Raw genomic sequence first — 17,793 nt, forward strand, 5'->3', positions numbered from 1 at the left:
TAAAAGGATCTCCAGGAATGAAACAATATTAAGAGAACTGTGTGACCAATCCAAAAGGAACAATATCTGCATTATAGGGATACCAGAAGAAGAAGAAGAGAGAAAAAAGGATAGAAAGCGTCTTTGAAGAAATAATTGCTGAGAACTTCCCCAGACTCAGGGAGGAAATAGTTGCTCAGACTACAGAAGCACACAGAACTCCCGAGAGATGGGACTCAAAGAGGACAACACCAAGACACATAATAATTAAAATGGCAAAGATCAAGGACAAGGAAAGAGTTTTAAAGGCAGCCAGAGAGAGAAAAAAGGTCACCTACAAAGGAAAACCCATCAGGCTATCATCAGACTTCTCAACAGAAACCTTACAGGCCAGAAGAGAATGGCATGATATATTTAATGCAATGAAACAGAAGGGCCTTGAACCAAGGATACTGTATCCAGCATGATTAGCATTTAAATATGAAGGAGGGATTAAACAATTCCCAGACAAGCAAAAGTTGAGGGAATTTGCCTCCCACAAACCACTTCTACAGGGTATCTTAGAGGGACTGCTCTAGATGGGAGCACTCATAAAAAGAGCACAGAACAAAACACCCAACATATGAAGAATAGAGGAGGAGGAATAAGAAGGGAGAGAAATAATCATCAGACTGTGTTTATAACAGCTCAATAAGTGAGTTAAGTTAGACAGTAAGGTAGTAAAGAAGCTAACCTTGAACCTTTGGTAACCACGAATCTAAAGCCTGCAATGGCAATAAGTACATATCTTTCAATAATCACCCTAAATGTAAATGGACTGAATGCACCAATCAAAATACACAGAGTAATAGAATGGATAAAAAAGCAAGACCCATCTGTATGCTGCTTACAAGAGACTCACCTCAAACCCGAAGACATGCACAGATTAAAAGTCAAGGGATGGAAAAAGATATTTCATGCAAACAACAGAGAGAAAAAAGCAGGTGCTGCAATACTAGTGTCAGACAAAATAGACTTCAAAATAAAGAAAGGAACAAGAAATAAAGAAGGACATTACATAATGATAAAGGGCTCAGTCCAACAAGAGGATATAACCATTATAAACATATATGCACCCAATACAGGAGCACCAACATATGTGAAACAAATACTAACAGAATTAAAAGAGGAAATAGAATGCAATGCATTCATTTGGGGAGACTTCAACACACCACTCACTCCAAAGGACAGATACAACACACAGAAAATAAGTAAGGACACAGAGGCACTGAACAACACACTAGAACAGATGGACCTAATAGACATCTATAGAACTCTACATCCAAAAGGAACAGGATACATATTCTTCTCAAGTGCACATGGAACATTCTCCAGAATAGACCACATACTAGGTCACAAAAAGAGCCTCAGTAAATTCCAAAAGATTGAAATCCTACCAACCAACTTTTTAGACCACAAAGGCATAAAACTAGAAATAAACTGTACAAAGAAAGCAAAAAGGCTCACAAACACATGGAGGCTTAACAACATGCTCCTAAATAATCAATGGACCAATGACCAAATTAAAATGGAGATCCAGCAATATATGTAAACAAATGACAACAACAACACAAAGCCCCAACTTCTGTGGGTCACAGCAAAAGCAGTTCTAAGAGGAAAGTATATAGCAATCCAGGTATATTTAAAGAAGGAAGAACAATCCCAAATGAATAGTCAAATGTCACAATTATCGAAATTGGAAAAAAGAACAAATGAGGCCTAAGGTCAGCAGATGGAGGAACGTAATAAAGATCAGAGAAGAAATAAATAAAATTGAGGAGAATAAAACAATAGAAAAAAATCAATGAAACCAAGAGCTGATTCTTCGAGAAAATAAACAAAATACTTAAGCCTCTATCCAGACTTATTAAGAGAAAAATAGAGTCAACACACATCAACAGAATCAGAAACGAGAAACAAAAATCACGATGGACCTCATAGAAATACAAAGACTTATTAGAGAAAACTATGGAAACCTATATGCTAACAAGCTGGAAAACCTAGGAGAAATGGACAACTTCCCAGAAAAATACAACCTTCCAAGACCTTTCCTGACCCAGAAAGAAACAGAAAATCTAAACAGACCAATTACCAGCAACGAAATTGAAGCAGTAATCAAAAAACTACCCAAGAACAAAACCCCCTGGGCCAGATGGATTTACCTCGGAATTTTATCAGACATACAGAAAAGACATAATACCCATTCTCCTTAATGTTTTCCAAAAAATAGAAGAGGAGGGAATACTCCCAAATTCATTGTAAGAAGCCAACATCACCCTAATACCAAAACCATGCAAAGACTCCACCAAAAAAAAACTACAGACCGATATCCCGAGGAACATAGATGCAAAAATACTCAACAAAATATTAGCAAACCGAATTAAAAAATACATCAAGAGGATCATACACCATGACCAAGTGGGATTCATCCCAGGGGATGCAAGGATGGTACAACATTCTAAAATCCATCAACATCATCCACCACATCAACAAAAAGGACAAAAACCACATGATCATCTCCATAGATGCTGAAAAAGCATTCGACAAAATTCAACATCCATTCATGATAAAAACTCTCAACAAAATGGGCATAGTGGGCAAGTACCTCAACATAATAAAGGCCATATATGATAAACCCACAGCTAACATCATAATGAACAGCGAGAAGCTGAAAGCTTTTCCTCTGAGATCGGGAACAAGACACGGATGCCCACTCTCCCCACTGTTATTCAACATAGTACTGGAGGTCCTAGCCACGGCAATCAGACAAAACAAAGAAATACAAGGAATCCAGATTGGTAAAGAAGAAGTCAAACTGTTACTATTTGCAGATGACATGATATTGTACATAAAAAACCCTAAAGACTCCACTGCAAAACTACTAGAACTGATATCGGAATTCAGCAAAGTTGCAGGATACAAAATTAACACACAGAAATCTGTAGCTTTCCTATACACTAACAATGAACTAATAGAGAAATCAGTAAAACAATTCCATTCACAATAGCATCAAAAGGAATAAAATACCTAGGAATAAACCTAACCAGGGAAGTGAAAGACCTATACCCTGAAAACTACAAGACACTCTTAAGAGAAATTAAAGAGGTCACTAACAAATGGAAACTCATCCCATGCTCCTGGCTAGGAAGAATTAATATCATCAAAATGGCCATCCTGCCCAAAGCAATATACAGATTCGATGCAATCCCTATCAAATTACCAACAGCATTCTTCAATGATGTAGAGCAAATAGTTCTAAAATTTATATGGAACCACAACAGACCCCAAAATAGCCAAGCAATCCTGAGAAGGAAGAATAAAGTGGGGGGAATTATGCTCCCGACATCAAGCTTTACTACAAAGCCACAGTAATGAAGACAATCTGGTACTGGCACAAGAACAGATTCATTGGCCAGTGGAACAGACTAGAGAGCCCAGATATTAACCCAAGCATACATGGTCAATTAATATATAATAAAGGAGCCATGGATATACAATGGGGAAATGACAGCCTCTTCAACAGCTGGTGTTGGCAAAACTGGACAACTACATGTAAGAGAGTGAAACTGGATTATTGTCTAATCCCATACACAAAAGTAAACTCAAAATGCATCAAAGACCTGAATGTAAGTTATGAAACTATAAAACTCTTACAAAAATCATAGGCAGAAATTTCCTGGACATAAACATGAGCAACTTCATGAACGCATCTCCGCGGACAAGGAAAACAAAAGCAAAAATGAATTAAGTGGGACTGTATCGAACTAAAAAGCTTCTGTACAGCAAAGGACTCCACAAGGAGAACAAAAAGGCATCCTATAGTATGGGAGAATTTATATCAGGTAAATGACATACCTGATAAGGGATAGACATCCAAATTATATAAAGAGCTCATGCACCTCAACAAACAAAAAGCAAATAAGCCAATTAAAAAAATGGGCAGAGGATCTGAACAGACACTCCTCCAAAGAAGAAATTCAGATGGCAAACAGACACATGAGAAGATGCTCCACATCGCTAATCATCAGAGAAATGCAAATTAAAACCACAATGAGATATCACCTCACACCAGTTAGGGTGGCCACTATCCAATACCCAAACAACAACAAATATTGTTGAGTATGTGGAGAAAGGGGAATCCTCCTACCTTGCTGGTGTGAATGTAAATTAGTTCAACCATTGTGGAAAGCAGTATGGAGATTCCTCAAAAAACTCAAAATAGAAATACCATTTGACCCAGGAATTCCACTCCTGTGAATTTACCCTAAGAATGCAGGAGCCCAGTTTGAAAAAGACATATGCACCTCTGTGTTTATTGCAGCACTATTTACAATAGCCAAGAAATGGAAGCAACCTAAGTGTCCATCAGTAGATGAATGGATAAAGATGTGGTACATGTATACAATGGAATATTATTCAGCCATAAGAAGAAAACATCCTACCATTTGCAACAACATGGATGGAGCTAGAGGGTATTACGCTCAGTGAAATAAGCCAGGCGGAGAAAGACAAGTATCAAATGATTTCCATCATCTGTGGAGTATAACAGCAAAGAAAAATCTGAAGGAACAAAACAGCAGCAGACTCACAGAACCCAAAAATGGAGTAACAGTTACCAAAGGGAAAGGGACTGAGGAAGATGGCTGGGAAGGGAGGGATAAGAGGGATAAAGGGGCATCACGATTAGCACGTATAATGTAGAGGGAGGACACAGGGAAGGCAGTATAACAGAGAAGACTAGTAGTGATTCTGTAGCATCTTACTACACTGATGGACTGTAATTGTAATGGTGTATGGGGTGCGGTCTTGACAGCAGGGGTAGTCTAGTAACCATAATGTTCATGTAATTGTACATTAATAGCAAAATAAAAAATATAATCATTGTCCAATTTAATTATTTCTTACTTGGAAAACAACTCATTGAGCCTCAACATATCTTAACAGGGTTGAATTTATTGTTTCTTTATTTAAATAATAAAATATATATACAGAGAAGGATTTTTTCTTAACAAAGATATTTTAAAAATTGGAATGCAGGAAAAAAACAAATAGATAATTTGTAGAAGTGATACACAAATCCAGTAAAGAAGAAAAGCTGTTCAATCTCCCTAATATAATCAAAGTAAATAAATGTTCTTTTTTTCCTTTTTTTTTTGGTACCATTAATATACAATTACATGAGCAACATTATGGTTACTAGACTCCCCCTATTATCAAGTCGCCACCACATATACCATTACAGTCACTGTCCATCAGCGTGTTAAGATGCTGTAGAATCACTACTTGTCTTCTCTGTGTTATACTGCCTTCCCTATGCCGCCCCCCATACATTATGTGTGCTAATCATAATGTCCCTTTATCCCGTTATCCCTCCCTTCCCACCCATCTTCCCCAGTCCCTTTCCCTTTGATAACTGTTAGTCCATTCTTGGGTTCTATGAGTCTGCTGCTGTTTTGTTCCTTCAGTTTTTGCTTTGTTCTTATACTCCACAGATGAGTGAAATCATTAGATACTTGTCTTTCTCCGCCTGGCTTATTTCACTGAGCATAATACCCTCTAGCTCCATCCATGTTGTTGCAAATGGTAGGATTTGTGTTCTTCTTATGGCTGAATAATATTCCATTGTGTATATGTACCACCTCTTCTTTATCCATTCATCTACTGATGGACACTTACATTGCTTCCATTTCTTGGCTATTGTAAATAGTGCTGCAATAAACATAGAGGTGCATATGTCTTTTTCAAACTGGGCTCCTGCATTCTTAGGGTAAATTCATAGTAGTGGAATTCCTGGGTCAAATGGTATTTCTATTTTGAGTTTTTTGAGGAACCTCCATACTGCTTTCCACAATGGTTGAACTAATTTACATTCACAGCAGCAGTGTAGGAGGGTTCCCCTTTCTCCATGTACTCAACAACATTTGTTGTGTGTTTGTCTTTTGGATGGTGGCCGTCCTAAACTGGTGTAAGGTGATATATCTCATTGTGGTTTTGATTTGCATTTCCCTGATGATTTGTGATGTAGAGTATTTTTTCATGTGCCTTTTGGCCATCTGAATTTATTCTTTAGAGGAGTGTCTGTTCAGATCCTCTGCCCATTTTTTAATTGGCTTATTTGCTTTTTGTTTGTTGAGGTGCATGAGCTCTTTATATAATTTGGATGTCTATCCCTTATCGGGTGTGTCATTTACCTGATATAAATTCTCCCGTACTGTAGGATGTCTTTTTGTTCTCCTTATGGAGTCCTTTGCTGTACAGAAGCTTTTTAGTTCGATATAGTCCCACTTGTTCATTTTTGCTTTTGTTTCCCTTGCTCACGGAGATGCATTCATGAAGAAGTTGCTCATGTTTATGTCCAGGAAATTTCTGCCTATATTTTTTTCTAAGAGTTTTGTAGTTTCATGACTTACATTCAGGTCTTTGATGCATTTTGAGTTTACTTTTGTGTATAGGGTTAGACAATAATCTAGTTTCATTGTCTTACATGTAGTTGTCCAGTTTTGCCAACAACAGCTGTTGAAGAGGCTGTCATTTCCCCATTGTATATCCATGGCTCCTTTATTATATATTAATTGACCATATATGCTTGGGTTAATATCTGGGCTCTCTGGTCTGTTCCACTGGTCTATGGGTCTGTTCTTGTGCCAGTACTAGACTGTCTTGATTACTGTGGCTTTGGTAGTAGAGCTTGAATTTGGGAAGCGAGATCCCTTGCTTTATTCTTCCTTCTCAGGATTGTTTTGGCTGTTCGGGGTCTTCTGTGTTTCCATATGAATTTCAGAACTATTTGTTCTAGTTCATTGAAGAATACTGTCAGTATTTTGATAGGGATTGCATTGAATCTGTAGATTGCTTTAGGCAGGATGGCCATTTTGACAATATTCTTCCTACCCAAGAGCATGGGATGAATTTCCATTTATTAGTGTCCTCTTTAATTTCTCTTAAAAGAGTGTCCCATAGTTTTCAGGGTATAGCTAGGTATTTTATTCTTTTTGATGCAGTTGTGAATGGTATTGTTTTTCTGATTTCTCTTTCTGCCAGTTCATCGTAGGTGTATAGGAATGCAACAGATTTCCCTGTATTAATTTTGTATCCTGCAACTTTGCTGAATTCAGATATTAGATCTAATAGTTTTAGAGTGGATTCTTCAGGGTTTTTCATGTACAGTATCATGTCATCTGCAAACAGGGGCAGTTTGGGTTATTCCTTACCAATCTGGATGCCTTTTATTTCTTTGTGTTGTCCCGATGGCTAGAACCTTCAGTACTCTGTTGAATCAAAGTGGGGAGAGTGGGCATCCTTGTCTTGTTCCTGATCTTAAAGGAAAAGCTTTCAGCTTCTCGCTGTTAAGTATGATGTTGGCTGTGGGTTTGTCATATATGGCCTCTATTATGTTGAGGTACTTCCCGTCTATACCCATTTTGTTGAGTTTTTATCATGAATGGATATTGAATTTTGTCAAATGCTTTTTCAGCATCTATGGGGATGATCATGTGGTTTTTGTCCTTTTTGTTGATGTGGTGGATGATGTTGATGGATTTTTAATAAATGTTCATTTCCTAATTGGCTTGACAATTATTTAAAAAAACTAATATAGCCATTGTTGGTAAGGATATAGGGCAGTAGATTCTCTAATGTTCTTTTAATGACAAAGTGAATTGATACAGCCTTTCTGGAGGATCATTTAGCACTATCCATTAAACTTGTCAGTATACATAGCCTATAAACCCCTGGGTCATGTGCATTTCTGATTTTGATAGTCATTGCCTAATAGTTTGCCAGAAATGTCATTGCAGCTTGCATTACCTAAGAATCCATCCTTTAGGAGTAAATGTGTAAAAAATGGTCACTTCAGTGTTGTTTGTAATATCCAAGATTTAGAAATAAACTAAATATTAGAGTGGGATGGTTAATTTGTTCCTTTCTGTACTATGAAGTATTAGGCTTTCATTGGATTCCATATGAAAATATGCATTAAACCCTACTGCCTCCCAAACCCCTTTAAAATTATAGTGAAAAGATCTTTTTTTTTAAAGGCACAAATCGACAAGGATAGGAAAAATCTGAGAGGAGACAACAGCTAAACATTTTGTAAGAGTGAAAATGGATGGATGGGTGGAAGGAAGGAAAATGACTTTATATACTCTGATAAAGCCAGTACTAAGCTAGTAGTGGAAAAATACAAGAACCAACCTGATCTTCAACACAGACTCTTCAAAAACCTCAGGATTTGGCCAGACCTGGTAGAATCTTACCTTATGCAGTGATTCCCTGTTATATTTAACAGTTGGGAACTCTCAGGGGCACTTAAGCCAGTCTATGACCAGATATTCTCCACTTAATTGCTCCTGAAACTTCATCTGCCAGTGGTAGTATTGTCCCTTCTTTACACAGCCAAGAGTGGGCTTGCTGTTCAGTTTTTATATTAACTTTCATACTCATTTTTCTGTAATTGTTGTTAATAATATAATAAATTTAAGAAAATACTAAGATGCCTGGCAAAGGCAAGCATTATCTTCTTTTTTTTTTTTTTTTAAGGGTATTTAATTACATCAGACACCAAATCTGGCTGGTACAAATCCTGTCAACAGTTTAAGCTTCTCTGGTTTTGAAGTTATACACAGGGTGAACATGTTGTACATATTAAGAATAATTACTAGAAAGTGTCTTTTTTATGATTTACCATCTTGGAAGGTGGAATTAGTTCAATAAATGAATGTTTGGGTTAAATAAGTATTTTAATAAAATTACCTAATTATCTTAATAATGAAAGTAATAGATCTGATAAAATTAATTATCACTTTTAAAACTGACAGTAGTTTGTAGTTTAACTCCTATATCCTGTATTTGTTCTTTTGAGATTTTATCTGCCATTGACAAGTTATGGAAAGATTTTGTAATTTATTATTACTGTTACATGGATAATTAAATAGTTGTACTTTAGGTTTGTTTTGTTAGGTAAATTTTGTTTATCGGACTATTCTTGACCAGCTCATTTTCAGAAAATTCTTTATAGAAAAGAACAAGGTAAATATCACCTTAAACTCCAGAGAAGATTACCATAATTTCAGAATACTAATGAAAACATTTTGTCATTAGAAAAAAAGTGGTCCACACTACTGTTTTTCCAGGTACTGTATTACCAGGAAACATCTATCTAGACTTAAGAGCAGTAAGATTTATGATCACAGAACTCAGAGCAGATCAGAGTTGTCATTCCTTCCTTATACCGGAATGCTACTTTATCATGTCCAAATTGGTTGCACATCCCAGAACAGGTGCCGTTACGTAAAATCTATAATACCATAGAGTACTTACTTGGAAGTTGTCCCCACCAGCCAGAATTCCCTTTCAGAACCTTCTGTTTAAATTCCTTTGAACTAGGTCTCTTGATTTCTTCCATAGGATTGTGGAACGTATCAACCTTCTCTTTCTTGAAGAATCTACTCCTATAAAAGGACTTCTGTTGTTTTCTTCCTTTTCCCTGTTTCAGATTCCCACTTGATCTTTCCTTGTCCAGTCAGCCTTCTTCTGGGGCCTTGGCTAGTCCTTGGCATGTCAGGGAAGCCCACTGTACTCCTACTTTTCCACCCCTACTTACTGTAAGAAACAGAGCGATTTTTCCTCTTAGGGAGCCAAAAACAAATCTTCACTTTTTCTAAAGTAAAGCCATAGATGGACTAGTTACAGCTAGAAAAATGTGATTTTCTAACAGCAGTATCCAAGATCACAGGTATTCTTATACAAATTTAGTGACTCTTGTATTCTTTTTTATTAGGCAAAAGAGGTTTCACTAGCAGACCTCCAGGAAAATTATACTGAGGCATTAAATAAATTAGTGTCTGAAAATCAACAACTGCAGAAAGATTTGATGGATACCAAATCTAAGCTGGAGGTTTCTACTCAGACAGGCAAAGAAAACCATGACAGGATCTTTAGACGGACACACAGCAGAGCACCTGAGTTCAAGAATACAGAGTTGAAGTAAAATTTATTCAGTTTATTTAAAATGTGTATCATTATGTATGTGTATATATATATATATATAATTCTCATTTCTGACTTACAGAAATTAAATCTCCATCTAAGGACTCTATATTTAATTCTGAACTATAGTGTGCAAAGTAAAGCTACTGTACTTCCAGGTTTAAAAAAATGGAGGAATGTCATATAGCACTTTCATTCAAGCTTTAGATAGACACCCTGGATGGAGGTACAAACAATATCATTACACCCCCTCAGCCTTTCATGCTGCCTCCCACCTCTCCAACCCCACTTGTCCCATAAGAAGTAGAAGTTGTTTTTTAATTTAAAAAAGCTTCCTTTGTGTTTGTGGTCACTTAATTACAGGCTATTACCCATAAAAGGTCAGCATGCAATGAAAAACCACCTGCTTCAGCTGATAACATGTTTTCCTATCAAAGACCTTTGTTGACCCTCACCCCGACTCCCCATTCCCCAACCCCCATCCCAGGTGAGGTTAGTCATACTTCTGTGTGCACAGTACTTCTCCCTTTCCCATCTCTAACCACATTAGATTACTTTGGCAGCAAGTCTTCCATACTGTATTTTAAGTGTGTGAAGTCAGGGCCTGGCAGTGGGGTTTGGATAATTGGGGTCTGAATGATAGAACACCTGGTCTGAGTGGGCTGCTCATTTTGTAAATTACAGCCTTGCTAGTTAGCCTGTTTATTTTTAAGTGAACTTCCTATATAGCATTTTGGGTTTAAAGAGAGAAAAGTGCAACAATCTTTATTTGTTTTGTTTTCTAATCTGCTATCCAGGCCAGCCCATGGCCAGCACAGACCTGATGGACTAAAGACTGAGCACTGCAGAACAGGTCTTCATTCTCCAGGAGAAAAAGCGTCGGATAGTATAGAGCCCATATCCAGGGACCTCAGTCCCCAGAGTCCTCACACCAGCCCTGACAGCTCCACCGTCTCTTTGCCTTCCAACTTTCTGTGTGACACTCACTCTTTGTCTTCAGTGCTAGATACAAATGAAGCCAATTTTTCTGACACTGTCTCTGAGAGTATAAATGACCAAGAAGAGTTTATGTCTTCGGTATGGAAACTTTTCTCACCTTACTAGTTTATTAAGTTTATTTAGTTTGATTTTATTTTGTAAGGGTGAGAGGAGGGTGATGGGTTTTTTTCCTTACTTAAAGGTTCTCTGTCTTAAGTGCCCTTTACATTCTCGTATATTTCTGTCTTATGGTTTTGCTGTGGGGATACATTCTGCCACAGTTACTTTGCAGAATTCATCTTACTTTTGAAATGCAACATGAATTACAGGTATTCATTTGTTTTTTAACCCTAATTAGAAATTCCTTTCCTGCCTTTTTCAGCGGTTCAATTTTGTATTGGAATGGCTTGTTCAGGGAATGTCTCTGGATGCCAAGACAGTCTGAGACATAGACAGTAAGAATGAAAAAGGAACTGTTGGAAAGGGTAGAAGGGGAAGGGAGGGATTGCATCTAATGTGCCCAGAACAGTGGAGGCCTGAGGCAGAGGCAGCCCTGGACTCTGCCGGCCCCTTGTTCCTGCCACAGCACCTCTGTGGGTAGAGCTGCAAAGAATTTTCAGTCACCAGACTTGTACACTACCCACAGAGGTGCTGTGGCGCTCTGCCCTCACCCAGAGGTGGCCACTGCTACACATGAAGCTGGGACCAGGCCCGGGTGAACAGGGTTTGAGTCCCATCTCTGGGCCAGCAAAGTTAGTGGGCTGGCTTGGGGCAAGTCACTTGGCTTCGGAGTCTCATTCTCCCTTCTGTGAAATAAAAAAAATGGCATCTACCAGGCTGAGACATTTTTAGGATGATAACTGTATGAGGTGTACGGATATTTCCCCTAATGACTCTGTGTTCCCTGAAACAGTGTTTGACGTGATATTTTAGACCATAACCCCTGCGAGCAAGGACCAACCATGCACAGTGACTTTTACTCTCTGAAATTTGATTTCTGAAACACCACTGGCCCCAAGGGTTTTAGATAAGGACTATGGACTGAAATTTTGGAGGAGGGAAAATACTGATTTTAACTGGTATCTAATATGTTAAAGGTAGATTTTCTATGCTTTAAAGTAAAAGAAAATGTTCAGATTTTTAGAAAGTAAATTTGAATATGGGTGAATGTAGTAACCACATTGTTTTTCATGTGAAACATTCATAAGAGTGTATATCAATAATACCTTTAAAAAAAAGAAAATTTGAAATAGCAGACATTAAGTATTCTTTTGTGTGGTTTAGAAGGATATACAAGTCTAACAATTTGAGATATTCTTCAGACCAATAACTAATATATTTATAAGACACTTGACATTTATACAACTGGGGTCAGAAAGGAAGAGATCTGTGTTAATTTTTGCAGAACTTTAAAAAAATTATTCTTACTATTCTTGCCATTAGGATAAAATCAAAGAAATATGTCTTCAGAGAAAAAAATATTTTTTTAAAAATTACCTTTTAATACTGCTAGTTAGAAAATAGTGTAAGGAATGTATCTTAGAAGTATACTATTTAACTGATGATGGGTTGAAATTTGTTTCTCTTCTAGTGTCCCTTGCCTGTATCTCCTCTTGGTTCAATCGCTGCAAGATTTTTGGAAGAGGAGGAACTGAGGTCTCATCATATTCTAGAGCGCCTGGATGCCCATATTGAGGAACTAAAAAGAGAGAGTGAAAAGACAGTAAAACAGTTTACTGTCTTGAAGTAGCCACTTTTTAAAAAATCACAAACTGGGAAATAAAAATAGGCCCCAAAGAGTTACTGTCTTCTGAAGTAGCAGCTATCCAAGAGCATGAACATATAAAAACCATAAAGATGAGACATACTAAAAGTTGTGAAGAAATCTGAAAAACTGATACTTCTCTAAGGTATTTTCAGTGCACTGGTTTGTTTGACGGACTTTTCCCAGCAATAACTTGTAAGAATAAACCACCTTGCTAGACTTTTTTCTCCTATGAATATTTATTATAAAGTGATACTTTCCCTTGCTGACTTAAACGTGAAGAGCTATTGACTAATTAGAGATTAGACTCATATTAATAGGCTAGTAAATATTGTATGATATGTGTTGAAGACAGTCACTATGGAACTTCCCTTAAGGGAAGTATGTAGTAGGAGTATGGATTTCAGAGTCAGATAATGCACGTCGATAAACTGGTCCTGCCACTGGTACTAGCTGCTTGGGCTGGCACTTCACTGGCCTGGTAGCCACTTGCTAGCCAATTGGGCTCATAATGTGCAAAATCGGTCCAGAAGTGTATACCGGGGCTAAAGAACTCTGACAGAGAGCCCTCTTTTGTACATAACTCAAGTAGAAGAGAAAGGTGGAAGTAGGGGTAGCAGCCACCTTTAGGGTGTGTGCCTGCGGGACGGCCAGTAGAAGTGCTCAGCATCGGCGTTTCTGGTCCTAAAGGGGAGACGCAGATCTCGATGTGCTGTAAGTTTGAACCCCAGGAGAGCTGGTAGGATCTACCGGGTAACATCTACCAAGAAGGGTGTGGAGAGAGTAGCAGAAATGCAGGGTTTGGGGCTCTGGAGGACACCAGCCTGTGAGGACCGTAGGAGATGGTCCAGCAGAGGAGCTGGAGCACATAGCCAGAGGCAGGAAGGTGGGGCAGGTAGGGACTGGCCCACTCAAGGCACTCCCCCTCTCCACTGGATCTTTCCTGACATTTGCATACAAACATCCTGTCATGTCTCCTTCCTTTAAAGCAAAATAAAAGCTCAATCACCAGTGCCTCTCTTGTCTACTGCTCCATACATTTGCTCCCCTTCACCCAAACATTTCTGGCAAGAGTTGTCTGCAGAGACCGTTACCGGTTCCTCTCTTCTTAACCCTCTCTGCGCCCACTTCCATCAGCACCATGAAACTGCTCTCGTTCTTGAGGCCGCCGTGACCCAATTAATCCCTGAGCATCATTTTACACAGTGGGCCTCTCTGCCTTCTATGGCTTCTGTGGCCTGACACTCCTGGTTTCCCTCATACTTCGCTGACCACTCCATCTCTAGTCTTCTGGATTTTCCTCTTCTAAAGTCCCTCCCTAGGGCTTTAGTGTGGGTTTTTTCACTCAACTTTTCTAGAATATTCCATTCAGTTTTTAAGATTTTTGATACCAGTGACCAGTGACCCATACACTCAAAACTAACCCGAACCTCCCCAGAGTGCTGGTTTAGATATTTTCACTTGAATATCTGATAAGTATCTTAGGTTGAACATTCACCATTTTTTTTTAATTAAGTTATTATTGATATACAATCTTATGCTCATGTTTCACATGAGCAACATGGTTACTACATTCCCCCCTAATACCAAGTTCCCACCACATACCGCCTTACAGTCAGGACAGCGTAGTAAGATGCTATAGAGTCACTACTTGTCTTCTCTGTGCTACACTTTCTTCCCATGATCCCCCACACACCATGTGCACTAATCATAATACCCCTTGGTCCCCTTCTCCCTCCCTCCACACTTTTTCCTGGCCTTATTCTCTTTCCACCACCCTCATATCTATTTTCCTGCCTAGCAAAACCAAGGAAGTCTGGGGTAAGGGGGCAAATTTGAAGAAAAAAATAATGACTGATTGAAAATTTACATAAGGGAGAGTTAGGACCAAGATACTTTCCTTAATCTTGCTCTGCACATCTGTGCAACTAATTTTCCCCAACATCATTCTGACTTAAATCAAGGCAGAAAGTTGACAGAGTAGGAATCCTTGCACATCCTTCCCAACAAACTCACCAATTCAGCAACAATTCACAAATTCTCTTTATGAGAAATCTGGAAACTAAGTAAAAATCTCCTACACTCCAGGCACCCGAAAAGCCAGACTCACTAAAGCTGCTAAGGAGATTCTAGGCACCCTCGCTGGAGTCTCTACTCCTTGCACAGCGTCATACAGTCAGAAAGAGACCCCCTTGCTCCCAGCTTCTCCCAGAGGAGTGGTACACATGACCAGCACACCAGTTTGCCCATGGGGAATCCCCAAAGGACTGACCTCCGTCTAGCCAGTCTCGGAGTCTGGTGGGCCCCACCACAGTCTAACAGCTTGGGGGAGAATGGGCACAGCAGCTTAAGCCAGCAAACACCATGGCTCCCCTTCTTGGCTCACCACAGAGCAAGCTGGCAAAAGCACAGCTGCCTATTTCTCTCCAGGGAGAGAAAGAGTGTGTAGAGACCTGCAGAATCTCTAACCAGGCTGATCAGTGGAGGTTGTCTCCTGTATGAGGCCATATCATAAAGGCCAGGAGTGGTGCTAAGGCAACAATAATATGGAACAGCTTAGCTTAGCTAAATTCTCAACAAGCACCTGCTTGGTCTGATGCACAAACACCAGCATAGAGAATTAAGGAAAATGAAGAGACAGACAAAGATGTTTCAAAGGAACAAAATAAATCTCTAGAAACTGACCCTAATGAAACAGTTATATGATTTACCTGACAGAGATAAATTCAAAATAGCTGACTTAATTCAAAATTCATCTCATAAAGATGCTCACTGAGATCAAGAAAACAATGCATGAACAAAGAATTCCAGCAAAGAGATAGAAATACTTTAAATACCAAACAGAATTAGAGAGCTAAAGAACTCAATAATCAAAACCACAGTGAGATGTCATCTCACATCACTTAAAATGTCCACTATCCAAAAGACAAAACTTAACAAGTGTTGACAAGGATGTGGAGAAAAGGGAACCCTCTTACGCTGTTGTTGGGAGTGTAAATTGGTGCAGCTACTGTGGAAAGTAGTATGGAGATTCCTCAAAAAACTAAAAATACAAATACCATACAACCCAGTAATTCCACTTCTAGCAATTTACCCAAAGAAGACAAAATCCTTGACTCAAAAAGATATATTCACCAATATGTTTATTGCCACATTATTTACAATAGCCTATGTTGACAGATAATAACTGCACTAGGGGGGTGAGGATTTAATATAAGTAACTTAGACCACTGTGTAATATACTTGAAACCAATACAAGACTGTATATCAATGATACTTAAGTTTTTTGAAAAAAAACAATAATCTAACTGAAAAATTGATTAGAAGGGTTCAACAACAGGCTAGATCAAGCAGAAGAAAGGATCAGCAAACACAAAGGTCATTAGAAGTGATTCAGTTTTACAGAAAAAAAAATACAAGTGAAGAAAGCTTCAGAGACAGGACACTATCAAGCAGACCACTTTATGCATTATATTTCCTCTGCTTTCCAATACCTTTATCAAATAGTTATTTTGAGCTCTCATATTTTAAAATTCCAGGAACTCTTTACTTATTTTTTAATTACTCCCTTGTGCAAGCATCTTGTTCTTTCACAGATGTAATACTTGCTTTTATCTGACGATATTGACCAAAGTTCTTTCTTTAAGGTTTCTTATGAATTGTCTTTGTTTCTTCCAAATTCTTTTTTTTTTGCTTTCTTTTGGACTCTGCCATAGTTATTGGGCGCATTTTTGCATTTAAATCATTGTTGGGGGTCCCTTCTGAAACCCGAGCCTTCAGCATCTCACTCTCCAACCAAATCCCACCATCCTTGCAGATCCAGCACTCATTTGCCATTGTCCTTCTTTGACCTTTCTAGTACTTACAGGCACTTCACCCTTTGGTTTCCATTCCATCTATTTTCTTCCCTTATTGATGTCATTTCCTGAAACATTCTGGACTAAACCATGATCTTTCAATTCAGTGGCACCCAGACTACAATCATCCCATTAGTGAATCAGGTCAGTCTTGCCTTTTCAGTTGCCAGAAAACAATTCACAAATTCTCTTTATTTCTTTACAGAAAAAGAAAAAAAGGCCTGTAAATTGGCCTGACTCCCAATTCTCCATCTCATGATCTTCTGGGTCTCCTACGTGCTCACTTCAGCATGTCCCTTTTCCATTGCCCAGGGCAGCTTTCTCAGACCTCCAGCCTTCTTCAACCATTTCTTATCCCTGTTCTCAGCAGAAAATTATGCCTACTATTTCACACACACACACAGAGAAAATTTAATGTATCAAGTCACAAGTCTGTCAACTGCCCCAGATATCTGTCTTTATACACTTCTTCATATCAGAAGTGGCATTTGTGCTTCCATTCAAATTTTATCCTTCTGTCTATGCTCTAATAAAGTGATTCTCGAACTTGAGCATGCACCTGAACCAGCTGGTGGGCCTGCTAATACCCCACTGCTGCAGATTCTGACTCCGTGCATCTGGGATGAAGTCCAGCGGTTTTGCTCCCAGGTGGTGCTGATACTGCCCATCCTGGACCATCCTTGGAGTATCCTGCTCTGGATCCCATCATCTCCTGCTTCCCAGAGACCCTTGCTTCATCTTCAATCTCTCTCTGCTATCCCCTACTCCTCCTACACATGTAAACACAATCAAGACTTGCAATCTTAAAAAAAAAAACTGCCAGGACCTATCATCCTATCATTTTAACCTTCCCTTCCTAACTAAGGTTTTCAAAAGAGTCCCATACTCTTCCTCTACTTCCCCACGACTTATTTACTTCTCAACCCTTTGTACTTGCAATCTGATTTCTAGTCCCACTACAGCTTAGAAATGACTCATACTAAATCCAGCAAACAAGGTACTAATATTTCTTGACAGCTGTCGACCAAAATCCTTTCCTAGTTCTAGAAGACACTACATGTCTTAGGGCTTGCTGAAATTGGGACCAACCCCTTGAAAAGACAATATTATTATTTTGAATCTTTCTGACCACAGAGACAAGTGTTAAGGTGATGACTGAGAAGAAGGATTGAGGATGAGTCCCAGGTT

At 38.7% G+C, this 17,793-nt stretch overlaps 1 protein-coding gene across 9 annotated transcripts in view; it reads left to right on the top strand.

The window, feature by feature from the left end:
* Positions 1–12,967, top strand: part of CEP63 (centrosomal protein 63) — a 103,550-nt gene extending 90,583 nt beyond the window's left edge. For 7 of the 9 annotated variants that reach the window (XM_057494026.1, XM_036875444.2, XM_057494027.1 and 4 more), the window contains 3 exons: positions 9,797–10,002; positions 10,803–11,082; positions 12,575–12,967. In XM_057494026.1, the coding sequence (XP_057350009.1) occupies positions 9,797–10,002; positions 10,803–11,082; positions 12,575–12,733 (645 nt within the window). In that variant the 3' untranslated portion in view covers positions 12,734–12,967. Of the gene's footprint in view, positions 1–9,796; positions 10,003–10,802; positions 11,083–12,574 lie in introns of those variants that run through there. The other 2 variants (XM_057494029.1, XM_057494030.1) reach the window with 2 other exon arrangements.
* Positions 12,968–17,793: the final 4,826 nt, after the last annotated feature.

This window comes from Manis pentadactyla, chromosome 16 (assembly GCF_030020395.1).
Source record: "Manis pentadactyla isolate mManPen7 chromosome 16, mManPen7.hap1, whole genome shotgun sequence".
Classification (NCBI taxonomy): domain Eukaryota; kingdom Metazoa; phylum Chordata; class Mammalia; order Pholidota; family Manidae; genus Manis; species Manis pentadactyla.